The sequence below is a fragment of the Sus scrofa genome, chromosome 6 (genome assembly GCF_054392235.1).
Source record: "Sus scrofa isolate SSC_HxYL_T2T_F1_AM1 chromosome 6, Sscrofa_HxYL_maternal_Yorkshire_Landrace_v2.0, whole genome shotgun sequence".
NCBI lineage: Eukaryota > Metazoa > Chordata > Mammalia > Artiodactyla > Suidae > Sus > Sus scrofa.
In genome coordinates this window covers 162188096-162214379 of record NC_139388.1, presented here as the reverse complement: position 1 = coordinate 162214379, position 26284 = coordinate 162188096, and the positions used below count along the sequence as shown (strand labels likewise).

Below are 26284 nucleotides of genomic sequence, written 5' to 3'. Positions count from 1 at the left end.
GGTTAAGTACCCGACCTAGTGTCTCTGAGGATACGGGTTCAATCTCTGGCCTCGCACAGGGGTTAAGGAGCTGGCATTGCTGCAAGCTGCAGTGTTGCTGACCCCTAGCCTGTGAACTTCCACATGCTGCAAGTGCAGCCCTAAAAAGCAAAAAAAAAAAAAAAAAAAAAAAGTCTGAGGCAAAAAAAAAATTTTTTTTTTTCTTTTCTAGGGCTACACCCACAGCATATGGAGGTTCCCAGGCTAGGGGTCCAATCAGAGCTGCAGCTGCTGGCCTACACCACAGCCACAGCAACACGGGATCCAAGCTGCGTCTGCGACCTACACCACAGCTCATGGCAACGCTAGGTCCTTAACCCACTGAGCAAGGCCAGGGATCGAACCTGCAACCTCATGGTTCCTAGTCAGGTTCATTAACCACTGCGCCATGATGGGAACTCCTGAGGCAAAATTTTTGTTGTTGTTGTTGTTGTTGTTGTTGTTGTTGCTATTTCTTGGGCCGCTCCCGAGGCATATGGAGAGTCCCAGGCTAGGGGTTGAATCGGAGCTGTAGCCACCGGCCTACGCCAGAGCCACAGCAACGTGGGATCCGAGCTGCATCTGCAACCTACACCACAGCTCACGGCAACGCCGGATCATTAACCCACTGAGCAAGGGCAGGGACCGAACCCGCAACCTCATGGTTCCTAGTCGGATTCATCAACCACTGCGCCACGACGGGAACTCCTGAGGCAAAATTTTAAAAAGCCCGCACACCAGCCAAATTCCCCCCCAAACCCCAGGGTCCAAGTTTGCATAAACAAGGAGTTCTGGGCCAAAAAGGAGCTGGGCAGGAGTTCCCATTGTGGCTCAGGTGGTTAAGAACCCTAACCCTAACTCTAACCCTAACCCTGAGGATGCAGGTTCAATCCATGGCCTTGTTCAGTGGGTTAAGCCCCCAGAGTTGTCTTAAGCCGCAGTGGAAGCTGCAGACATGTCTCGGATCTGGCATTGCTGTGGCGGTGGCATAGGCCAGCAGTTGCAGCTCCGATTTGATGCATGTTCAGCTCTAAAAAAAAAAAATAGAAAGAAAACACAAGGAAGTTGGGCATCCAGAGAGTCCCTAGGGTCTGAGACCCTGGGCTGAAGGGTGCTGGCCCCTCTTGGAGGTGGGGTCTGTGGGGACTGACTGGCCTGGGAGATCCTGCTGTGACTTCACCTCTCGGCCCCTCTGTTCCCCAGGGCCTGGCCTCTGTGTTCTCCAACCGAGCATCCAAGAAGTCGGCCCCCCGCTCTGAGAACAACAACATGGGTGACGGCGAGGGCTATCGGAACCCCACGGAGGTGCAGATGAGCCAGCTGGTGCTGCCTTGCCACACCAACCAGCGTGGCGAGCTCAGCGTCGGGCAGCTGCTCAAGTGGATCGATGCCACGGCCTGCCTGTCTGGTGAGGCTGCACGGGGCACAGCGGCCCTCCCTGTCTGGGCCCCCCACACCCCAGGAGCAGCCTGTTATCAGAGATGGGCGGTCCCCCGAGTGCTGCCCATCTCCCATGGCTCTCGGGCTTATTCAGCTCCCAACATTGGGGAGAGTTGAGTGGAGCTGAATTGAGCTCCTTCTGTTCCTGTAGTACCCCAGGAGTCTCCAGCCCACAGGAAGCTCGCAGCCTGCCTGTGGGGGGACAGACGGGCTGCCCCCCAGCACTGTTTGATGGGGGCTGGGAAAGGGAGGTGGAAGAGGGGCTGTGGGAGAACAGGCCAGAGAACTTGAACCAGCTGTGGGGGGGGCACAGAAGGGATTTTAGGGGGCCTGAGGCACAGCAGCAGGGGCCTGAGGGTAAGGATGACTCAGGCAAGGGGACAGAGGCAGGTGAGGGGTGCGGGGGGCACTCGAGATCAGGAAGTAGAATAGCGGGGGCAGGGTCACGTGTTCCTTCAACAGCTGCTTATTGAGCATCTACTGCGTGCCAGGCGGGGCTCCAGGACGGGGGTGCAGAGGTGAACAGGTGGGGCAAAAATCCTGGCCCTCAAGCGACCTGCAGTCTAGCCGAAGAGAGAGGCAGTAGAGAGACAGAACCTCCATCTGTAAGAGAGGGTCCGGGTGTCGTCTTGCTGAGGAAGGAGGAGAAGCTGGGCCTGCGGGCGAGGAGCGGGCCTTAGCTGGGCGGTTGGATGTTTGATCAGCTGCCGGGGCCACGGGGAGGCTGCTAATGCTTGGCTTTCTTCCCCTGACGCCAGCGGAGAGGCATGCTGGCTGTCCCTGCGTCACAGCCTCCATGGATGATATCTATTTTGAGCACACCATTAGGTAAGCACCCCTCCCCCCCGCCTCTCCGTCTGGTCTCTCCCCCACGAGCCCAGGGCCCCTCCCCCGTCCCCTGCCTGGGCAACCTGTGCACTGCCTGGACCCTGACTCAGCGGACTGTGGGCCTTTGCTGATGGAGGGGGACAGCCTTGGGGGAGCAGGGACCCCTCTGCAAGGTCTCTGGGACCCAGGGGGCTGGGAGCTGCCCTGCGATCAGGTGCCATGGGGTGGGCTCCCTCAGCCAGCTTTGGAGCTAGACGTTGCTGAGGCAACCTGGGGGGGGGCTGTGTGACTTGGGGGGAAGTCAGGGCTGTCTCTGGGCCTCCGTTTTCTTGTCTGCAAAATGGAAGAGGTTAGACCATCAGCGAATGCCTTTTTGAGCTTGGGCATACCGGTGGGTCCCTGGTCCCTGGACTGTCGGGAGGTCGCTAGACAAGGTGCCTTGGCAGAGCCTGAGCCAGAAGCTCGGGTCATTTAGCCTCTGCTCACATACCTCCAGGGATGAGGAGCTCATCACCTCCTAGTTTTCGCTTTTGTTTTTTAGAAAGCGCTTCATTACACTGTGCTGAGCTTGGTCTCCTCACAGCTTTGCTGGGACCCAAGGAGTGTGCTGAACCCTTGGCCCAGGACAGGCTGCAGGGGCTGCATGCGGTGCTCTGGCCTCCAGGCCTGCTCCTGGGCTATCCATGCCTGGGACGTCAAGTGCCAAGGGCTTACTCGGGCCTTCCTGATGCCCCATGAGTGCGGCTGATGCAGAGGTTTGGCGAGCGCCTGTATTCGTTTATTCAGTCATTCATCTCGGCTTGCACCTTTTTTGGGCCATGGTCTACCCTCCCCTTCGGGGTCACAAGGTCAGCTGGGACATAGTCCTTGTGCCCCAGGAGCACCCAGTCAGCAGGGAGGCAGATAAAGAAACATAATTTCAGTTCAAAGGGGTGAGTTCTGTGCTGGTAATGATCTCTGACATATGGTGTTTCTAGTACTTTTTCGAAGTATCTTTTATTTTCAAATAGTTTTGTGTGTGTGTGTGTGTGTGTGTGTGTCTTTTCTAGGGCTGCACCTGCAGCATATGGAGGTTCCCAGGCTAGGGGTCCAATTAGAGCTACAGCTGCCCACCTACGCCACAGCCACAACAACGCCAGATCCGAGCCGCTTCTGTGACCTACACCACAGCTCACGGCAACACGGGATCCTTAACCCACTGATTGAGGCCAGGGATGGAACCTGCAACCTCATGGTTCCTAGTTGGATTCGTTAACCACTGAGCCACCGATGGGAACTCCACGAATAGTTTTTGATTTACAAAAACCTGTAGATAGTACAGAGAGGTCTCATATTCCCAATACCCAGATCCCCTTTTTTTTTTTTTTTTTTTTTTTGGCCATGCCTGTGGCCAAAATTTCCAAGGCCAGGGAATGAACCCGAGCCACATCAGTGACAAAGCCGTATCTTTAACCCACTGAGCCATCAGGGAACTCCCAGATCCCCTATTATCAACGTTTTACATGTGTATGGTACCTTTGTCCCAATTAATGAACCAGTATTGATGCTTTACTTGTAATGCCTTTTTTTTTGGTTTGTTTTTCCCTTTTTTTTAAGGGTCACACCCACGGCATATGAAAGTTCCCAGTCTAGGGGTTGAATCGGAGCTGCAGCTCTCGGCCTGCACCACAGACATGGCAACACCAGATCCCAGCTGCGAGTGTGACCTACACTACAGCTCACGGCAACACCAGATCCTTAACCCACTGAGCAAGGCCAGGGATCAAACCTGCATCCTCATGGATATTATCAGGTTTGTTACCACTGAGCCACAAGGAGAACTCCTGTAATGCCTTTTTAATACATTAACTCACTTAATCTTCAGAACGACACTGTGAGGTCCTGGCTCTTGGTATTCTCATTTTATAGATGAGGAAATTGAGGCACAGAGAAGTGAAGTAACTTGCTTAAGGTCATAGAGCTGGGGGAGAGCCCAGGATATACTTAACCAGAGAGGCAGTCTGGCCCCAGAGCCCTTGCTCTTAAACAGTGGGCGACATGGCCTATGTGTCTGGGGGTGGGTATAGTGGCACAGAATAGTCAAGGGTGGCTTCCTGGAGGAGGTGTTTGAGCTGTTCCAGTACCGGTCCAGTATTGCATGTAGTGACAATTAGTAGGCCAGTGGAGCTGCCTCTGGGTCTCTGCTGCCAGCATAGGATCTGGCACTTGAAGAAGCCAGAGATAGAGAAGGCTGGGGCGAGGGTGTGGGCATAATGGCTGGACCTGCTGCAGAACCCAGTGGAGTGAAGGTGAGACTGGGCAGAGATGGGCGTGGGTGGAAAGGAAAGCCTGAGAGGATCCTGGGGAGGAGGGCAAGCTGGGGAGGGGCCTGGAGCATGGTTGGTGGCCAGGAAAGACCTAGCTGCACCTGAGGAAAACTGGGGGAGGTTTTTTATTTTATTTTCCACTTTTAAGGCTGCACCCACGGCATAGGGACGTTCCTGGGCTAGGGGTGGAATTGGAGCTGCAGCTGCTGGCCTACGGCACAGCCACAGCAACACTGGATCCGAGCCACATCTGTGACCTATGTTGCAGCTGTGAAGCAACACCGGATCCTTAACCCACTCAGCAAGGCCAGGAATCAAACCCGCATCCTCACGAACACTATGTCGGGTTCTTAACCCCCTGAGCCACGATGGGAATTCCTAGAGAAGGTTTTTGTGTTTGTTTTTGCTTTTGCCATTTAAAAATATTTCAAGATATATCTCTAAGGATAAGAACTCTTTTAATCATCATGTTGACCCCATTACCACATCTAAACAAAATGAATAATTTGGAGTTCCCATCATGGCTCAGTGGTCAACGAATCGGACTAGGAACCATGAGGTTGCAGGTTCAATCCCTGGCCTTGCTCATTGGGTTAAGGATCCGGCATTGCTGTGAGCTGGGGTGTAGGTCGCAGACACAGCTCGGATCCCGTGTTGCTGCAGCTGTGGTGTAGGCCAGCGGCTACAGCTCTGCTTTTGACCCCTAGCCTGGTAACTTCCATATGCCATGGGTACAGCCCTAGAAAAGGCAAAAAGACAAAAAATAAATAAACAAACAAAATGAACAATTTCTCACTAACAGCAAATATCCAGGCAGCATTCCGTTGCACACACTATCTCCTGAATTGGGTTTTTTAAAATTTTGTTTTACTTTATAGTTATTTTTGCTGCTCAAGTCGGGATGCAAATGAGGTCGCAATTGGCTGCTATGTCCCAAGTCTTTTTTTCTAACCTGTAGGTCCTACATCTCCCCCCACCCTCTCCTTCTCCTTCTCCCTCTCCCTCTCTTTTTCCTTGGTGTTTATATGTTGAAGAAACCTGGTCGTTTGCTCTCTGGACTTCTCCATCACCTGGCTTTTGTTGTTAGCATCATCGTGGTGTCATTTAATGTGTTCCTCTGTCCCCTGAGAGTAAATCGGTCCTGGGGAAGGACTTGAACAGGGGTCAGATGTACTTACAGGAGCACCTCTGGAGGGGTGTTGGGAAACTAGGGCCTTGAAGGGGTTCCCAAGGAGGCTGGGCAGTGACTCTGGGGACAGAGCCAGTTTGGGCCTGAGCTGTGCAGTGGAGGACAGTCAGGAAGGAGGAGAAGCTCAGGAGTCCAGATGGGTGACTCTTTGGCTTTAGGGGAGGTGGCTAGAGAGGAAGGAGGAGGAGGAAGGAGAAGGGCCACAAACCTTTATCTTTCCCTCTCTTTTTTTCTCTGGGCTGCTCCCACAGCGTGTGAAAGTTCCCAGGCCAAGGATCAAACCTGAGCCATAGCAGCGACCTGAGCCATAGCAGCGACCTGAGCCGCTGCAGTAGCAACACTGGATCCTTAACCCACTGTGCCACAAGGGAACTCCCTTTTTCTTTTTTTAGCACTGCAAAAAATAGACTTAAAAATTTTTTTTGGCCATGCGCTTGGCATACAGAAGTTCCCAGGCCAGGGACTGAACCCAGGCCATAGCAGTAACCCGACCCACAGCATGATAACGCTGAGGCCTTAATAGATAGGCCACCAGGAGACTCCTAAACTTTCATATTTGTCTGGGGGGGGGCGGATCATGGAATTTTTTTCCTAATTTTTTATCACAAAAACTTTAGAAAACTTTAGTAGTGCTGTTGTCATTACCACAGAGATTCAGTAATTAACATTTTGCTAAATTTGCTTTATCTGAACATGGATAAATATGTTGCACTTTGCAGAGAGTGCATTTTTTACAACTTGAAGGTTTGTGGCAACCCTGCTTCGAACAAATCTATTGACTCCATTTTTTCTCACAGCATTGGCTCATTTAGTGTCTCTGTCACATTTTGGTAATTCTTGCAATAGTTCAAGCTTTCTTTTTTCAAGCTTTTTCGTTATTATTATATCTGTTAGGGTGATCTGTGATCAGTGGTCTCTGGTGTTACTCTTGCAAAAAGATTACAACTTGCTGAAGTCTCAGATGATGGCTAGCATTTTTTAGCAAGAAAGTATCTTTTAATTAAGGTATGTACCTTGCTTTTTAGATATACTGCTATTGCACACTTAATACTCTACAGTGTAGCATAAACATATCTTTTTTTTTTTTTAAACATATCTTTTATAAGCACCAGGAAACCAAAAAACTTGTGTGACTCACCGTATTGCAGTATTTGCCTTATTGTGGTGGTTTCAAACTGAAACCACAATATCACCATTGTATGAACTATTTCTTTCTTTCTTTCTTTCTCTTTTTTAGGGCCACACCTGTGGCATATGGAAGTTCCCAGGCCAGAGGTTGAATTGGAGCTGTAGCTGCTGGCCAACGCCACAGCCACAGCAACACCAGATCCGAGCTGCACCTGTGGCCTCCACCACAACGCTGGATCCTTAACCCACTGAGTGAGGCCAGGGATTACACCCACGTCCTCGTAGATCCTAGTCAGGTTCATTACCGCTGAGCCACAGTGGGAACTCCTTGTGTGAACCATTTGAAAGAGAGTTGCAGACGTCATGACACTTCATCCCCCCACATGTCACCATGCATCTTCTAAAAACGACACTCCCCTCCACGACTCTTAGAACTACTAGAATTAATAATAACAGAAATGAACAAGTCAATACAGGGCAGGCAAGGTGGCTCCTCCAGGGTATCTGACTGTCATCTGGACATAGGAATCATTCCAGAGGGACAGCTGCAGCTCGACAGAGCAGGTCTAGGATAGTTAGTAGAATTAGCCTAGAACCCTGGCTCTGTCCATTTTTAGCTGGGTGACCGTAGGCAAAGGGCTCACCCTCTCTGATGCTCAGTCCTCCCTAAACTACCTGCCAAACTTGTTCTGAGGTTCAAATGAGGTCATGCACGGTGCCCGGCACATAGTCGAAATCCTTTAAATGTTTTCCTCTCCCTTCCTACCCTCTGTCTATGGCATCTTGTGCTTAGTAAGTATTGGATAATTGGGGAATGAGTGCATTCGGTCGACCCCTCTTTCTGATGGTCTCCTCTGCGGTGAGCAAAACAGACGTGGTCCTTGTCCCTCCCAGAGGAGCTTAAAGATTGTGCGGAGACAGAGATCCCTCTGTTGGAAGAAGTGTTAGGAGGGGGACCTTATGTGGCTGCAGGAGGGCAGGGAGGGCTTTCCTTGGGAGGGACTGCCCAGCTGAGAGCAGAGCGAAGCTGGAGGCTTCCCTGGACCGGGGGAGATGAAGGGCTTTGTGCCACTTCTCGTGTCTCAGTTTCCCCACCTGTAACATGGGATGCTGACACCGCCTTGCTGGCTCGCCGACCTCGTACATGTGAGTGTGCGTCTTAGGCCGTGGACATTCTCCTGCCCTTGGCAGAGGCCCCACAAGTATCTGAGGCCCCCGTTCTCTCCCTTGGTCCCCTCTGGAAGGCTCACCTCCTGCTTGTCTCTCCTCAGTGTTGGACACGTGGTGAATATCAAGGCCAAGGTGAACCGGGCTTTCAACTCCAGCATGGAGGTGAGTGGGTAGGTGGGTGGGTTTTCTGCCTCCTCTTCATTCTCGGTCCCCAGCCCGGGCACACACACAGCATCCCGACTGAGGCAGTGGAGGTCTGCAGCAGCTGGCAGGTTTGGGAGGCTCCGAAGATCTACCTGCCCAACACCTGTAACCCTGAAGGGAAAGCTGAGGCCCAGGGAAGGGAAGGTAGATGCCACCGTGGGCCTTGACCTCAGCCTCCTGGGTCTCCTGGTCTCAGACCCTCTCTTCAGCAGCCAGGTGGTCTCAGGAATGCAGGGAACCAGCCGCTGGCCTGACCCTGGGGGCTGTGGGCTGGAGCAGGACTTTGGTCCATTAGCCCTCCTCCCTCAGCTTCTATCTCCCCGTCTGTAAAATGGGAACATAATTCCTATGCTGCAGGGTTGTTGAAGGTTTTTTTTTTTTTTTTTTTTTTTTTTGTCTTTTTGCCTTTTTTAGGGCCGCACCCACAGCATATGGAGGTTCCCAAGCTAGGGGTCACATTGGAGCTACAGCTGCCAGCCTACACCACAGCCACAGCAACGCCAGATCCGAGCCGCGTCTGTGACCTACACCACAGCTCACGGCATTGCTGGATCCTTAACACACTGAGCAAGGCCAGGCATCGAACCCACAACCTCATGGTTCCTAGTTGGATTTGCTTCCACTGTACCACGACGGGAACTCCTTGCTGAAGGTTTAAGGGGCGGACCCCTTGGTGTATACAGGGCTCTCAGAGCTCGGGAGAGGGGCCTCTGCTTCCCACTTATGGACCTCAGGCAACTTTACCCAATTGGGCCAGTGGTCACTGAGGGGCCACTGAGGGTGGGGTAGCAGAGTCCTGACTGTCTCTCTTGGTGCCCCAGAAACGCTCAGGGACCCTCCCCCCCAGAGGCCCCCAAGGCATGTGTTCTTTCAATTGAGCCAACACTTTACTTCAAGCCCTTTCATAGACACCGTCTCATTTTGATCCTCTCAATAACCCGGTGAAGGTAGGTATGATCATTCCCATTTTACAGATGAGAAAACGAGGCCCAGAGAAGGGAAGTAACTTGGTTTCCTAGGGAGCCAGGGGCAGAATGAGAACCTACCCCAGTTCTCTGGCCCCCCGGACTTGGTAGGTGATACAGAAAGAAATGGCAGAGGCCAGGCCTGGGATGGGACGTCCTGGGTCCAGCTGTGGGGCTGGTGTGCTCTTTCCTCCCTGCTCACTCGTCCACCTTGCTCTTCTCCAGGTGGGCATCCAGGTGGCCTCCGAGGACCTGTGCTCTGAGAAGCAGTGGAACGTTTGCAAGGCCTTGGCCACCTTCGTGGCCCACCGCGAGCTCTCCAAAGTAGGCGGCTACACCTTGCCACCCAATGCTGCCAAGCTATCTGGGCGCCTGGGTGGCTGGAGGGGTGGAGGTGGGGGCACTGCGGGGAACCCACAGCCCCCAACCCCAGGCACTTCCCCCACCGCTCCCTGTGCACCTCACACAAGGGCTGTCCAGGCCTCTTCCTTCCCTTCCGTGTCCTGCCTCAGCACCTCCATCCACAGGGCCTTTGCCCAAGCATGGGGACAGGGGACACTGGAGGATGCACATGGTTTGTCAGTCAACACGGAGACAGGACGATCGGGACAGAGAGGGGATAAGACTGGTTACCATCCAGCAGCCCCAGGTGTGAGATGGCCCCTGGCGGGACAGGCCTTTGTGATGTTTCAGGGGAACTTGTCCTGAGCACCCTGACCCGACCCCCTGGCACAGGTGAAGCTGAAGCCAACTACACCGCGGACAGAGGAGGAGAAGATGGAGCACAGTGTGGCGGCCGAGCGCCGGCGCATGCGGCTGGTCTACGCGGACACCATCAAGGACCTCCTGGCCCACTACGTCATTCATGACGGTGAGCGGCTTTGGGTGGGGAGGGCAGCTGGTGTCCTGCATGCCTCCCTCTGTCCTGGCCCCCGCTGGGCAGAGGACGGAAGGGGATGTGCTTGGGGTGTCCACTGACTGGTGGCCTCAGGCCTGGATGGCCCTCTTGCCTCGGGGTCCCTTCGCGGAAAGGGGAGGGTTTGGACCTCTTGCCCAGCTCCCAGGAGCCATGAAGATGGAGCTAGAATTATGGAAAACCCTTTATCATCCATAAGATGCATTTGGGTCTCTAGGAGTCAAGAAGGAAGGTAGTGTTGAGCTTGGCCTTGAAGCCCCTAGGACTTTGGATTTTTAATTTTTTTTTAGGCAAGAAATGATGTATTAAGATAAGATGCTTGTGAGAGATGCAAGCGGGCAGGCGGGGAGGTTCTGCCTGGGACTTTTTAAAAAGCACACAGGAGTTCCTGTGGGGGCTCAGCAGAAACTAACCCAACTGGTATCCATGAGGAGGCAGGTTCAATCCCTGGCCTCTCTCAGTGGGTTAAGGATCCACGTTGCCGTGACCTGTGGTATAGGTCGCAGGCGTCAATCGGATCTGGCGTGGCTGTGGCTGTGGTGGAGGCTGGCAGATGTAGTTCCAGTTCAACCCCTGGCCTGGGAACTTGCATATGCTGCAGGTGTGGCCCTAAAAAAAAAAAAATAAATAAATAAAAACATGAAAAATGAAAAGGATATAAATTATCACACACTGTAAATCAACTTTACTTGGATAAAACTTAAAAAAGTGTGGGGGGAAGCATATAAATAGGTAGCTGGATAGGTGGAGATAGGTGTAGGGTAGAGATAGAAATAGAATAAAAAGCAGGACTTTCTCTCCTACCCCAGAACCTGGGCCCCTCCAGAGGCAGCTCCTGCTACCCATGGGGAGCCGTCTTTCCAGAAGTATTCTCTGCATCTTTAAGCATCCTGCCTCTTATTTTTCCCTCTCTTTTTACCCAGAAAGGAACATCTGGCACATACTGTTCTGTACTTTGCTCCTGTCCCCTGCAAAGCATATGATGGAGATTGTCCAGTACCAGCACACAAAGATCTGCTTTGCACGGGAGGGTTTTGACAGGTGGAGAGATGAGGCAGGGTTTTCCTGACAGAGACCACGGGCTGGGCAAAGGCCCAGAGGGGTGACCTTGGATTTGTTCTTTTTTTTTTTTTTTTTTTTGTCTTTTTACCATTTCTAGGGCCACTCCTGCGGCATATGGAGGTTCCCAGGCTAGGGGTCTAATCGGAGCTGTAGCTGCCAGCCTATGCCACAGGCACAGCAACATAGGATCCAAGCCGCGTCTGCAACCTACACCACAGCTCACGGCAACACCGGATCCTTAACCCACTGAGTAAGGCCAGGCAACCTCATGGTTCCCCGTCGGATTCCTTAACCACTGAGCCATGACAGGAGCTCCTGGATGTGTTCATTGATCTTTAGACCATTAGAAGGCAGAGTCTTCCTTGAAACCTAAAGAGGGCCATTTTAGGACAATCAAGGGGAATTCAGCTGCCGAGAGTGGAGAGAGAGCAGGCGGAAGTAGCGAACCCCAGGGAAAGCAGTGAGCTGTGCTCTGAATTCTATGTGCTCTGTTTATGCCGGGCCCCGAGGCCGTGGCCGGGCAGGCCCCGTTCTTCCTGCCGTCAAGGCCTCCTGGAACCTTCCATCCCACTGCAGCCCCTCTAGATCCCTGCTGTCTCGACAGCCCTTCTACCCAAGGGTCAATCCAGATGCCTTAGCCTGGCATCCGGGCCCTTGGCTGAGCCTCCTCTCGTGTCATCGTTTTACCTGCCCTGAGCTCCAGCTGGGCAGAGACCCTGTTGGTCCCTGTGACTGCCCTGCCTGTCCAGTCTCCCAGCCTTGGCTCAGGCCTTCAACTGCCCCTCCTCCCTGCCCGTGGCATCACTGAGCAGCTGGCAAGTCAGAGGAAAGGCCACCTCTTTCACAGGCCCTCCATGTCTCCTGTCAGCTCGCTCTCCCTGAGAGATTGGAGATCCATGGCACCTCACTGGTGCTGAGCAAATAAAAGAATCCTGGTGGGGGGGAGTGGTTCCCATTGTGGCTCAGCAGGTTAATAACCCTACATAGTGTCCATGAGGATGTAGGTTCGATCCCTGGCCTCACTCAGTGGGTTAAGGATCTGGCATTGCTGTGAGCTACAGCATAGGTTGCAGGTGCAGCTTGGATCTGGCATTGCCGATTTAAACCCTAGCCTGGGAATTTCTGTATGCTACAAGTGCAGCCCTAAAAAGCAGGAAAAAAACAAAGAATCTGGATGGGGTGGAGTGGTGATAGGTGCTTCGGGGCAACCCCTGGGATGCTCAGCCCTTGGGAATCTTCTCACTTCCCCACCTCCCTCCTCCCTGGTCAGACCTGGAGAGCAAAGACTATAGCCGCATGGTGCCGGCCGAGAAGACCCGAGTGGAAAGTGTGGAGCTGGTCCTGCCCCCCCATGCCAATCACCAGGGCAATACTTTCGGGGGCCAGATCATGGCCTGGATGGAGAACGTGGCCACCATTGCAGCCAGGTGAGGTCAGAGCGCTGCCTCCGCCTCTGCTCTCCCCCTCCCCCCCCCCCCCCCCCCCCCCGCCCCGCCGTTCCTTGTCACCGGTTAGGTGGGAGGGGGTGGGCCAGAGGGCCGTACGTGTGGTTCTGGGCTGGGGCTGGGGATGGAGGCAGAGGGAGCAGGCTGACCCAAGCCAGGGGCTGAAGCACTGGGGGCTTTTGTCCTGTCTCCCTGACCCCGGCCCCCTCCAGCCGGCTGTGCCACGCCCACCCTACGCTGAAAGCCATTGAGATGTTCCACTTCCGGGGCCCATCCCAGGTGGGGGATCGCCTGGTGCTCAAAGCCATCGTGAACAACGCCTTCAAGCACAGGTGAGACGGGGCTCCCTGGGGCTGAGAGGTCTTCCTGACCCGCAGGAACCGTCTGCAGATGAGGCCTAGGAGCTCTCAACCCTGCCCGGCTGCTGGGTCCCTTCACCAGCACCAGGATTCTGCTCTGATGTTCCCTCCCCCGGCTCCCCAGCCCTGGGGCTGCCACTGTCAAGTCATACCGTGTGCTGTGTGTGTGTGTGTGCCTCTCCCCCTGGCTCCAGTCCTGCCTCACTGTGGATGCTCAGGTCACAGGGCCACTTCTTGCCAGTATTCCCTTGTCTTTCAAACCCTTTCCTCCCCTCTTCCTAATCAGCAATTAGTTCCCTGAGTCCTTACCTTTGGAATGAATTCTGATCCCCCTATGAAATCTTTATTTATTTACTTATTTTTTGCCAGCGTCTGTGGAATGTGGAAGTTCCTGGGCCAGGGATTGAACCTGTGCCATGGCAGCAACCCAAGCTGCTGCAGTGACAGCCCCGGATCCAAAATGTATTGCTCCACAGGAGAACTCTCCCCCTCATGAAAGCTTACTTTAAATATGCATCTTTTGGTGATTTTAAAGATTTGGTGATTTTCAGAGTTCCCTCCATATGCCTCGGATGCAGCCCTAAAAAGCGGGGAAAAAAAAAAAGCTTTGGTGATTTTCAATGATAGTGTAGTTGTTAAAATTGCAGGATCTGGAGCCAGGCTGCCTGGGTTCAAATGCGGCTCGCCTCTTATCAGTTGTGTGACTTCTGGCGAGTCCCTTCACCCCTCTGAACTTTAATTCTTTTACCTGTAAAATGGAACTCACAACTACTTCATGGCTGTGAGGATTCAATAAGGGGTTACCTGTAGAAGGCCAGAGAGGATATTCAGTGATGGCCAGCCACGGCCTCTGCTACTATTGTTAGTTTAGTTTAGCTTAGTTTTTTGTTTTTTAGGGCTGCACCCGCGGCATATGGAGGTTCCTAGGCTAGGGGTCTAATCAGAGCTACGGCTGCCAGCCTACGCCACAGCCACACCAATGCCAGATCCTTAACCCATGGAGTGAGGCCAGGGATCGAACCCCCTACCTCATGGTTCCTAGTCAGATTCGTTAACCACTGAGCTACGACAGGAACTCCGTCATTAAGTATTTTGTATAGATGTTTGTGCTCCCCTCGAGCTATTAGCCCAAGAGGGCCTGGACTGGACGCGTTTTATTCATTTCTGTGACCCCAGTGACGAGCAGGGGGCCAGGTGGGCAGCAGGTGCTCTGTAAACATTGTTGAAACGGAATAGTTTTGGGTTTCCTGCCCATGGGATGCTGATCTGGGCTGCCGGAGGAATGGCAGGAGTGTGTGTGCGTGTGCGTGTGCGTGTGTTGGGGAGGGGGTGGCCACGGGAAGGTCCGACTGGCTGAGAGCAGCCCTCCGTCGCCCTCAGCATGGAGGTGGGCGTGTGCGTGGAGGCCTATCGCCAGGAGGCTGAGACCCACCGGCGGCACATCAACAGCGCCTTCATGACCTTCGTGGTCCTGGATGCAGACGACCAGCCTCAGATACTGCCCTGGATTCGGCCTCAGCCTGGGGTGAGTGGGGGCAGAGCCCTGCCCCCTCCCCCCTCCCTCTCTGCCCCGGGGATGACGGGACTCAGGGGCTCAGGCCCAGGCAGCTCCGAGGGGCCTGGTGTGACCCCCCGGGATGCAAAGAAGGCACTCAGCTTCCTGATAGAATTCGGGGCCCACGCACGTGGGGCTGGCTCGTCCCTAGGGGTTAAGTTAGTCATGGGCCTGCAGAACTGTAAGAGCACCGGCTTTGCGGTCACAGGTGGATCAGAACCCCCCACCTTGGCCGTGTTCTAGCGGGTGTCCTCTTTGAGTGTTCAGGCCCCATCTGTAAAGAGGGCATCTGTGCCATTCCTGCTTCGTGGGCTGTTGGGGTAGTGCCGACCCTGTGTCTGCCTCAGTACATGGCCACTGCTCTGGCCACGTGACAGGAGAGCAAGGAGCATAGGGATGAGAGTCAGCGACCTGGATTCAAAGCTGGCTTTTAAAAAATGTTTACTTGTCTGGGAGTTCTCTTGTGGTGCAGGGGTCCAGGATCCAGCATGGCTGCAGCTGTGGCACAAGCCATAACTGTGGCGCAGGTTCAATCCGTGGCCTGGGAACTTCCATGTGCCATGGTTACAGCTAAAAAAAAAAAAAAAAATCCCCTTTGCTTCCTGTGGACCAGGCTCTGGCTTGCTTCTGGGGGCCAGAGAGTGACCTTGGGGCAGTGGCTCCCTTTCTCTAGGAAGGTCCCCAGCCTGCCCACCAGCCTCCCAGGGCGGATGGAGCATGCGCTGTGACAACTCCCTCTCTCAGCTGGGCATTAGGCACCTGGGTGGTGGGTGAGGAGCGGGGAGCCGGCAGATGATGGGACAGTGGACAGTTCACGAAGTGCCTTTCGGGCCTTTGCCATTTAATGTTGATGAGTGGGGAGACATTAGAAGCAGTGGCTCAGAGGGTGGGCTCCAAGCCAGGTGTCTGGGTTCTCTTCCTGGCCCCACTCCTTAGCCCTTGACCTTGGGTGAGCCGCTTAGCCCTTCCGTGCCTGTTTCCTCCTCTGTCAAATTAAGATACTACAAGTGCCAACCACAGAGGGTTGTCGAAGGCTTGGATGGCCTTTGGCGTGGTAAACACTTGAGAAGACCGCCCATGGCAAGTGCTCAATGAATATGGATTCGTAGCATTGTCAGCGCCCTCGGGGATCCCCTTTGGCAGAGGAGAAGCAGTGAGGGCGGGGGGTGTTCCCAGAGGCACTCAGAGAGTCTAAGAGGGAGCCGGGGCTGCAGCTCAGTGACCAGGCACCTTCGTGTCCAGGCTACCCCTGTGAGACCTGATCTCCATTCTAGGGCTGCAGGGTCTCCTTGGGCCCTTGGGCGGGGGGCACACTGGTTAGTCTCGCCCATACCACACCTTGCTCCTCTCTGCAGGATGGTGAACGGCGATACCGAGAAGCCAGTGCCAGGAAGAAGATCCGCCTGGACAGGCAAGTGGAGGCCGAGCAGTGGGAAGGGACACGGGTTCAGGGCTGTCCATCTGCTCCCCGGCCCCGGGAACATGCAAGTCTTCGGTTCTGGCCGTGTGCTGGGCGCTGGGCTGGGCCTTTACACCCAGGCAGCCTCTCGTCATGGCCTTGTTACATGGTGTCTGACCGGCCCCATGTACAGGTGAGAACACTGAGGACAAAGGGAGTAGGTGGCCATGGGCACACAGATGGGAATAGTCAGCAGAATGAAAATTCGAACCTGGCCAGATCTGGCCAATTAAAATCTAGTCTTCCTCCCATTGCCTCTAATGACCATTTGGCAGATGAAGAAAGAAAGGCTCTGAGGAGTGCCCTTGTGCTTCAGTGGGTTAAGGACCTGGCATCGTCACTGCAGTGGCTCAGCTCACTGCTGTGGCACGGGTTTGATCCATGGCCTGGGAACCTTTCCATGCTGCATGCGTGGCCAAAAAAAAAGAAAGAAGAAGGAGAAAGTCTCTGCAAGGAGATGCAGTTGCTTAAGATGCAAACCCGGGTGTGAATGACTGTGCCGTGAAAGCACTTTGCAAACTCGAAAATGCTGTGAAGTCACCAGGGGTCACCATATGACGTTAATAAAAACAAAGTATGTTTGTGGAGGGTTTACTTTATGCCAAGCACTGTTCTCCTGGTGATGACCCAGGGCAGGCAGGTGTGACTGCTGAGTCCACTTTGAGAAGAGGACCCTGGAGTTCCCGTGGTGGTGCAGCAGAAATGAATCTGACTAGGAACCATGAGGTTGCGGGTTTGATCCCTGGCCTCACTCAGTGGGTTAAGGATCTGGCATTGCCATGAGCTGTGGTGTAGGTTGCAGACACGACTTGGATCCTGCGTTGCTGTGGCTGTGGTGTAGGCCGGCAGCTGCAGCTCTGATTTGACCCCTAGCCTGGGAACCTCTATATGCCGCAGGTGCGGCCCTAAAAAGCAGAAAAGAAAAAAGAAGAAGAGGACCCTGAGGCATAAGGGTGAAGTCGCTTTAGCCAGGGTAAAGTCGCTCAGCAAGCGTGTGGGGTCTGTGCCCTTCCCCTGGCCCCCCCTGGTGTCTGCCTGTGTATGTTCTTGGCCTCTGTTTTCTGTGTGCCCGTCCAGTCTCCCAGGGGTCCCTCCTGCCCCGCTGGGCCGAGCACAGGGCCTGGTGCACAGCAAGCCTGCAGCGAGGCCTCTTGAAAGAGATAGGCCCCCAAGGGACCAAAGTTGTCATCTTCCCTCTCCCCCAGGAAGTACATCGTGTCCTGTAAGCAGGCAGAGATGCCTCTCTCTGTCCCCTGGGACCCTAGCAACCAGGTAAGGCCTCTGCTCTGAGGGGGCAGCCCTCAGGCCCTCCCCTCTTGTGAGTGGGATTGGAGGTGTAGGCTCAGAGGGTATGGAAGGCCACTGCCTCAAGACTGGTAGTTAAGAGTTCCTGTTGTGGCTTAGCAGGTTAAGGACCTGACTGGTATCCATGAGGATGCGGGTTCCATCCCTGGCCTTGCTCAGTGGGTTAAGGATCTGGCGTTGCCGTGGGCTGTGGTGTAGGTCGCAGACAAGGCTCAGATCCTGTGTGGCTGTGGCTGTGGCTGTGGCGTAGGTTCGCGGCTACAGCTCCTCTTCTACCCCTAGCCTGGGAATTTCCATATGCCGTGGGTGCGGCCCTAAAAAGATGAAAAAACAAAAACAAAAACAAAAAAAGACTGGTAGTTAGCCAAGGGCCTTCCTGTGTCCCCCTGTTTGGCTGGAGGGATCTGAGGCCCTGAGAGGAAGAGGGAGTCTGGCCAGGCCCGGACTTCCTTTCGCAAAGCCCAGGGCTCCTTCTTTCATGCCCGGTGCCCTCTCCCCACCCCAGACTCGCCCAGCAAGGAGCCCCCGAGGAAGGGGAGAAGGTCAGGTTCTCTGTGTGCTCTGTCCAGGTGTACCTGAGCTACAACAACGTCTCCTCCCTGAAGATGCTCGTGGCCAAGGACAACTGGGTGCTGTCCTCAGAGATCAACCAGGTAGCCGTCCCCCCCAAGCCCCCAGCCTGCCTTCCTCCTTTGAGCAACCAGAGGTGGCGGACCTCAAGCCACAGAAACCCTCTCGAACCACTCCGGTCAGAGAAGCCTCCTTAAAAGGAACTGGACAGGGTCATGAAACCAGCCCAGTTATAGAAACATACTTGCCCCCTGCCCCTAGGGCCTGGAGTGGGGGTTCACCACCCCATCCCCCCTCCTGCCCACCGACCTTCTTGCCCCCCCATTTCATCCTGCCGCTGCTGGCCGGCTGCTTCCTCCCTCTCTCTGCTCCTTTACGGAGGCGCTGCAGGGATGGGGCGAGGGGTGGGTGGGGGCAGGACCTGAGCTCTGCCACTTTTGTCTGTGTACCAGGATGCCCACTTCTCACAGTGACGTTAAGGGGTTGGATGGACTTCTGGCTCTGAGGATCCATTCCACTGTCGCATCAGGCACTGCTGCTTTTTCTTCCTTGAAAATTTTTTTTCCCCACATTTAAAAAATTGAGGCATCCTTTACATATACTAAAATTTCCCCTCTTTAGTGTTTAATTTGACTAGTTTTGAAAACACCTGCAGTTATATAATCCCTACCAGAATCAAGATACAGAAGCGTTCTGTAATCCCCTCAAACGCTCTCATTCTCCACTGCAGCCATGCCTCTCCCCACCCCCGACCCTGGAAACCACGAATCGGTTTCATGTCCCTTTAGTTTTGTTTATTTGACAATGTCCAATAGAGAGACTCATACAGGATGTGTCCTTGGACTCCAACTTCTTCTTCTTTTTTTTTTTTTGTCTTTTCTAGGGCCCCACCCTCAGCATATGGAGGTACCGAGGTTAGGGGTCTAATCGGAGCTGTAGCCGGCAGCCTACACCGGAGCCACAGCAATGCAGGATCTGAGCCACGTCTGCGACGTACACCACAGCTCATGGCAACGCCGGATCCCTAACCCACTGAGCGAGGCCAGGGATCGAACCCACAACCTCACAGTTCCTAGTTGGATTCGCTATCCACTGAGCCACAACAGGAACTCCAGGGACTCTGACTTCTTTTCCTTGGCACGGTGCAGCTGAGACTCACTCGTGTCGCTGAGTGCTTGTTTGAGCTTGTTCCATCTCCTAGCCGAGGACCGTTCCATCCAACCACAGTGTGCTTGTCTGGTCAGTCACTGCTTCCGACCAATGCTTTCCTGTCCACTTGTGCTGCATCTCTCATTTTCACGGGCATGCAGCCAAAGTTCAGAGAGGTTGAGTCGCTTGTTCACAGTCACACAGCCGTGAGTGGCAGCCTTGAGCTCCCAGCTCCGGCCTCCAGTGTCGTCTGAGGAGACGTGGGAACGAGGCTGCGCTCTGTCCCATGCAGTTCCGAGTGTACACTCTGGAGGACGACAAGTTCCTCTCCTTCCACATGGAGATGCTGGTGCAAGTGGATGCAGCCCAGGCCTTCCTGCTGCTCTCAGACCTCCGTCGGAGGGCCGAGTGGGACAAGCACTACAGGTGAGGGCAGGGGGCACTGTGGGTAGTGGCAGCGGGGAGGGCGGCCCCAGGGTGCTCGGCTCCTGCTGGCCTTTAGTTGAGGGTGGCGGTGGTCACGTGTTAGGTGAGGGTCAGAGTCAAGGGTGTTCTAAGCCTTCAGGGAGGGGACTGAGCCTGGAACTGGAGTTGAGGGCTTAGGTTCAAGTCCTGTTCCTGACCCAACTAACGATATAGGCAAGTCACATCCTTTCTGGGCCTCCGTTTCCCTCCTCTTAAAATGAGGACTTGGAGGTATGGATCTTGGATTTGCACCTAGGGAGAGGTTAGTGACTTTCAAACTGTTCTCTGCCTTCCCAGAGGAGGCTCAGGGACGGTTGGGGTGGGAATTGGAAGGCTGAGGGGGTGGCTGGGACTCCTACCCCGACCCCAGGATGCGAACAGAATGGCCAGTTTGCTGAATTTACCAAGCTTGGCAGTCCTTTGAATGGACAGGCACATGAGGATATTATTATTATTATTATTATTGTCTTTTTGCTATTTCTTTGGCTGCTCCCGCGGCATATGGAGGTTCCCAGGCTAGGGGTCCAATCAGAGCTGTAGCCACCGGCCTACGCCAGAGCCACAGCAACACGGGATCCCAGCCGCGTCTACAACCTACACCACAGCTCACGGCAACGCCGGATCATTAACCCACTGAGCAAGGGCAGGGACCGAACCCGCAACCTCATGGTTCCTAGTCGGATTCGTTAGCCACTGCGCCACAACGGGAACTCCATGGATATTATTTTTGAATGTAGTCAGTTACTGAATATGAAGATGTTATTCCTGTGAATACATTTGTTCCCCCAATTTACTGATTCTCCATGTGAATATATCCTTTTTGAATTTAGTCAAGGAAGAAAAAATTGTTCTTAGGAAAATAGCCAAAATGTCAATCTTTAATACGGGAATGTTAAGGTTGAAGCTGTTATTTTTTCAAATCCCTTTCAAGTCACCTTCTGTTATGCCAACACCCTCCTTTGGGGGTTCTTTGATCATTTTTCCAATGGTTTATTAAGAGGAGCCTAGGAGTCCCCCCCTTTTTTTATGCTGGGTCTTTTTATTTTAATTAAATAATTTAATAATGGTTTTTATTTTTTCTATTGTAGCTGGTTTACAGCATTCGTTCAGTTTTCTACTGTACAGCAAGGTGACCCAGTCACACAGACATGTACACATTCTTTATTCTCCCATTATCAGGCTCTGTCATAAGTGACTAGACATGGTTCCCAGTGCTACACAGCAGGATCTCATTGCTTATCCATTCCAAAGGCAATAGTTTGCATCTATTAACCCCAAATTCCCAGTCTGTCCCACTTCCTTCCCCTCTCCCTTGGCAACCACAGGTCTATTCTCCAAGTCCATGATTTTCTTTTCTGTGGAAAGGTTCATTTGTGCTGTATATTAGATTCCAGATATAAGTGATATCATCTTTTTCTGACTGACTTCACCCAGTATGAGAGTCTCTAGTTCCATCCATGTTGCTACAAATGGCATTATTTTGTTCTTTTTATGGCTGAGTAGTATTCCATTGTATATATGTACCACATCCTCTTAATCCAATCATCTGTTGATGGACATTTAGGTTGCTTTCATGTCTTGGCTGTTATGAATAATGCTGCAGTGAACATGTGGGTGCATGTGTCTTTTTTAAGGAAAGTTTTGTCTGGATATACACCCAAGTGTGGGATTGCTGGGCATCCCACATGGTACTTCTATGTATAGTTTTCTAAGGCACCTCTATACTGTTTTCCATAGTGGTTGTACCAGCTTACATTCCCAGCAGCAGTGCAGGAGGGTTCCCTTTTCTCCACACCCTCTCCAGCATTTGTTATTTGTGGACGTATTAATGATGGCCATTCTGACTAGTATGAGGTTCATAGTAGTTTTGATTTGCATTTGTCTAATCAGTGATGTTGCACATTTTTTCATGTGCCTGTTGGCCATCTGTGTATCTTCTTTGGAGAAATGTCTATTCAGGTCTTTTGCCCATTTTTCACTTGGGTTGTTGGCTTTTTTGCTGTTGAGTTGTACAAGTTGTTTGTATATTTTAGAGATTAAGCCCTTGTCCGTTGCATCATTTGAAACTATTTTCTCCCATTGTGTAAGTTGTCTTTTTTGTTTGTTTCCTTTGCTGTGCAAAAGCTTGTGTGTTTGTTTAGGTCCCATTGGTTTATTTTTGCTTTCATTTCTCTTGCTTTGGGAGACTGACCTGAGAAAGCATTTGTAAGATTGGTTTCAGAGAATGTTTTGCCTATGTTCTTTTCTGAGAGTTCGATGGTATCTTGTCTTACATTTAGGTCTTTTAGCCATTTCGAGTTTATTTTTGTGCATGCTGTGAGGGTGTGTTCCAGTTTCATTGATTTACATGCAGCAGTCCAGTTTTCCCAGCACCATTTGCTGAAAAGACTGTCTTTTCCCCATTTTATGTTTTTGCCTCCTTTGTCAAAGATTAATTGACTGTAGGTGTCTGGGTTTACTTCTGGATTCTCTATTCTGTTCCATTGGTCTGTTTGTCTGTTTTGGTACCAGTACCACACTGTCTTTGTGGCTTTGTAATATTGCCTGAAGTCTGGGAAGCAGTGTGCCTGCTGCTTGGTTTTTGCTCCTCAGGATTGCTTTGGGTCTTTTGTGGTCCCATATATGTTTGGATTGGTTGTTCTAGTTCTGTTAAAAATGTCATGGGTAATTTGATAGGGATTGCATTGAATCTGTAGATTGCTTTGGGTAGTATGGCCATTTTTATAATATTAATTTCTCCAGGAGCATGGACTATCTTTCCAGTTCTTTGAATCCTCTTTAATTTCCTTGATTAATGTTTTATAGTTTTCAGCATATAAGTCTTTCACCTCCTTGGTCAGGTGCATTCCCAAGTATTTGATTTTTTTGGGTGCAATTTTAAAAGGTATTGTATTTTTGTATTCCTTTTCTAATATTTCATTGTTAGTATACAGAAGTGTGATTTCTGAATGTTAATCTTATATCCTGCTACTTTGCTGAATTTGTTGATCAGTTCGAGCAGTTTTTGGGTTGAGTCCTTAGGGTTTTCTATGTATAGTATCATGTCATCTGCATACAGTGACAGTTTTACCTCTTTTCTTCCTATTTGGATGCCTTTTATTTCTTTTGTCTGATTGCTGTGGCTAGGACTTCCAGTACTATGTTGAATAACAGTGGTGAGAGTGGGCATCCTTGTCTTAGTCCAGATTTGAGTGGGAAGGCTTTCAGCTTTCCTCCATTGAGTATATTTGCTGTGGGTTTGTCTTAAATGGCTATTATGTTAAGGTATGTTCCCTCTATCCCCATTTTGGTAAGAGTTTTGATCATGAATGTATGTTGGACTTTGTCAGATGCTTTCTCTGCATCTATTGAGGTGATCATGTGGTTTTTGACTTTCCTTTTGTTAATGTGTATGACATTGATTGATTTGTGTATGTCGAACTATCTTTGTGAACCTGGAAGGAGTTCCCTTTTGGCACAGCAGGTTAAGGATCCAGTATTGTCACTGCAGCTGCTTTGGACTGCTGCTGCGACACAGGTTCGATTCCTGGCCCAGGAACTTTCGTCATAGGTTGTGGGCACAGCCAAAAAAGAGAGGAGCCTATATTCCTGAGTATCTCCATAAGGAGGATCTGTGTATATGGAAATTCAGTAAGCAGGTCCTTTTGGTGAGTTGATACTTGACAAATTGGCCTTCCACTACCTACCCCCACCTTTCTCCACCAAAGCAGGTCTGTTTGTAGCTGTTCTGCCTACGGTTTTGTAAAAAGGGCTGTGTTCCTTTAAAAAGCCCTGGTCTGGGTGCCCCCAGGCCTGCTGGAAGGTGATTTTAGTGGCGGACCTTTGGGGGAGGGGGTGGGGCATGTAGTTGGAAGGCGTCTTGGAGGTGGCAGGCTGGTGTGAGCCTTGAAGTCCCCATCAGATCTTGATACTTGAGGGGACTGGGGGCGGGGGTGTCCTGAGGGAAAGGGAGTCCCTAGCAACTTCCTCCCACTCTGCCCACAGGTGCCCTGTTCCTGAGGCACCTGCTAGGGTTGGGGTGGGGGAGAGCAGGGAAAAGGTGGTGGGTCTGGACATGGTCGTTTCTGTGTGGATGTCCTTGCGTGGGTGAATGTGTGTTGGTCTAAGCCTAGGTGTGTCTACCTGGGCAGTGTGCCTGAGCCTGGGGGGGTCACAGCTCCAGCACCCAACAGTTTGAGCACATCCCAGACCTGCTTCCTTATTCTGTAGCCATGGACAAGTTTTTTCTCTGAGTATCAGCCTTCTCTATAAAGTGGGGATACCGAGAGTCCATCTGCATGGGCTGTTGTGGGGCTAAGTGAGATGGACCCATGAAGCACTTAGAACAGTGCCTGGCACAGTGGGCGCTCACTAAATATTAAGTACAGCTACTAAATCACACATCTGCGTAGCATGCACCCGCAGACATGGACAGACACCCATGGGTCTGTGTGTGCATCAGTGGGTATCTGTATCCGCACATGTGTGCCCACAGATGTGCATGTGTCTGTACCTGTCTGGGTCTGCTCCTGTATCTGCATGTGTGTGTGCCCGTGTGTGCATTTGCTTTTGTGTGTGCTTGCATTTGCATGTGTACATTGTGTGTGTACGTTGTGTGCACCTGTGTGTGTGTGTGTGTGTCTGTGTGTCTGTCTTGGCCAGGCCTTCCTGCCCTCCTGTGGTCCCTGCTGAGTGGTGTTGGGGGTGAAGTGGCCCGAAGACATCTGCTCAGGGAAGCTGAAGCACAGGAGGGCCTGGGTCAGGACCTGCTCCCGCACCAGGAGCTAGTGTAACTCCCGTGGGCTCTGCACAGGAGCGTGGAGCTGGTGCAGCAGGTGGACGAGGACGATGCCATCTACCACGTCATCAGCCCCCCCATCGGAGATGACCCCAAGCCCCAGGACTTCGTGATCCTGGCCTCTCGGCGGAAGCCTTGTGACAACGGGTGCGTGCCTGCCTGCTGCAGTGGGAGGTGGGCAGGGATCCTCTTCCCTGTCCCCTGGGGAGGGGACATCAGTGCTCGGCTTCCCCTTGGCCATGGGACCTCAGGGTAAAACTGGCTGCCAAGCTCTTACTGTGGATAGAATGGAGGCTATGGGGACGTCCCTCTGATAGCTCACCCTCGAAGGCAGGGTAGTCTCTGTCCCTGGGGTGGTGGGTGCCTTGCCGCAGGCCAGGAATAGGCCATTTCTCACCTGGGCTAACTCCTTGGCTCCAGCTTCTGAAAGCCCTGTGTTGGCTGGAGGGTGTGGAGGCTGCTGGAGAGACAGCATCTCTTCTAGAGTCCAGCAAAACAAAGATGAAGCATGGAAGTCCCAAAGCCTAGCACTGCTTGCTAAGCGTCTGCCCTGGAGGGCCTTTTCCAGAAAATGTGCTGTGCAGGCATGCTGGCTCCTGGCAAATTCAGAGCTGCTAACCCACAGGCCCCTTCTCCCCAGCTTGGCTAGAGCCAGGCCCTCATCCCCTTCTGTGCCTCCTCCCTGCCCTTCCTCCTTTCCAGGGACCCCTATGTCATTGCGCTGAGGTCAGTCACGCTGCCCACGCACCGTGAGATGCCAGAGTACAGGCGCGGAGAGACCCTCTGCTCGGGCTTCTGCTTCTGGCGCGAGGGGGACCAGCTGACCAAGGTGAGCACCCGTGTCCCCTTCCCCCCGCCCCCACCCAGATTCAGCCCGAAGCCACACCGATGTCTGGAGCTCAGGGCTGTCTGGCTCAGATACCAGACCTGTGCACCCTGCCCCCTAACAGGCTCTCTCTTCCAGCTTGAAGGCACCTAAGAGTATCAGGGGCTAAAAATGAGCCTTCACTAAGATCTAATGTGCAGAGATAAGCCCGAGGCCCCTGCAGGACTCCCCCCCACCCCCCCAAAAAAAGCGCTGGACACAGGGCAGAAGGCCTGGGTTCTGATCTAAAATTCCATTTCCTTCCTTCCATGCCCTTCTTGTCTAGGAAGATTTTCTTTTTTTCTCTTGTCTCCTTTTAGGGCTGCACCTGCAGCACAGGGAGGTTCCCAAGCTAGGGGTCTAACTGGAGCTGTAGCCACTGGCCTAAGCTACAGCCACAGTAATGCCAGATCCGAGCTGCGTCTGTGACCTACACCACAGCTCATGGTAATGCTGGATCCTTAACCCACCGAGCAAGGCCGGGGTTGAACCTTAAACCCCCATGGTTCTTAGTTGGATTCGTTTGCACTGTGCCACGATGGGAAACCCTGGGAAGGTTTTCTATAGCTCTCAGGGCAGTCAGTGGGTGGGTTGGTGAAGCCCAGCTCCCCTTCCTCAGCTCACAGCAGCTCTTAGGGCCCTGAGACTCCCAGCAGCTAGGGCTTAGACAGTGTTTGCTAACTTAATACACTTAAACTGACAGCTTCTCAGGGCTATCTCTGGGCTTATTCTAGCTTCTGTATGGCCCTAGTGCACCTTCTTTTTAAAGGGTCTCTGGGAGTTCCCTGGTGGCTCAGCAGTTTAAGGATCTGGCACAGGCATTGCTGTGGCATGGGTTCAGTTCCTGGGCCAGGAACTTCTGTATGCTGCAGGCATGGCCAAAAAAATAACAATAAAAGTGGATTCTCTACTGGGCTCTAGAGACCCAGTCCCTGTCCTCCAGGGCCTCCAGGCTGACAGGAGAGACACAGGTTGACAGCACAGTGTGTGGTGACAGAGGGAAGCCAGGGTTGTGAGTCCCCCGAAGGGGAGTTCGGGGGGAGACCAGCTGAAGGTCACACCTGCCAGTCGTGCCGCCTTCTGAGGCCCTGGATGCTGGCTCGTTCACT

The 26284-nt window shown here is 52.7% G+C and overlaps 1 protein-coding gene across 6 annotated transcripts in view; it reads left to right on the top strand.

The window, feature by feature from the left end:
• The window catches only part of ACOT11 (acyl-CoA thioesterase 11), a 100268-nt gene that overhangs the window by 69822 nt on the left and 4162 nt on the right, over positions 1 to 26284 (top strand). For all 6 annotated transcript variants that reach the window (XM_084965010.1, XM_021096589.2, XM_021096588.2 and 3 more), the window contains 14 exons: positions 1222 to 1426; positions 2217 to 2286; positions 8181 to 8241; positions 9474 to 9572; positions 9984 to 10119; positions 12497 to 12653; positions 12884 to 13003; positions 14411 to 14555; positions 15941 to 15996; positions 17250 to 17316; positions 17919 to 18002; positions 19361 to 19494; positions 24326 to 24457; positions 25013 to 25139. In XM_084965010.1, coding sequence (XP_084821136.1) covers positions 1288 to 1426; positions 2217 to 2286; positions 8181 to 8241; positions 9474 to 9572; positions 9984 to 10119; positions 12497 to 12653; positions 12884 to 13003; positions 14411 to 14555; positions 15941 to 15996; positions 17250 to 17316; positions 17919 to 18002; positions 19361 to 19494; positions 24326 to 24457; positions 25013 to 25139 — 1527 coding nt within the window. In that variant the 5' untranslated portion in view covers positions 1222 to 1287. The remainder of the gene's footprint in view (positions 1 to 1221; positions 1427 to 2216; positions 2287 to 8180; positions 8242 to 9473; positions 9573 to 9983; positions 10120 to 12496; positions 12654 to 12883; positions 13004 to 14410; positions 14556 to 15940; positions 15997 to 17249; positions 17317 to 17918; positions 18003 to 19360; positions 19495 to 24325; positions 24458 to 25012; positions 25140 to 26284) is intronic.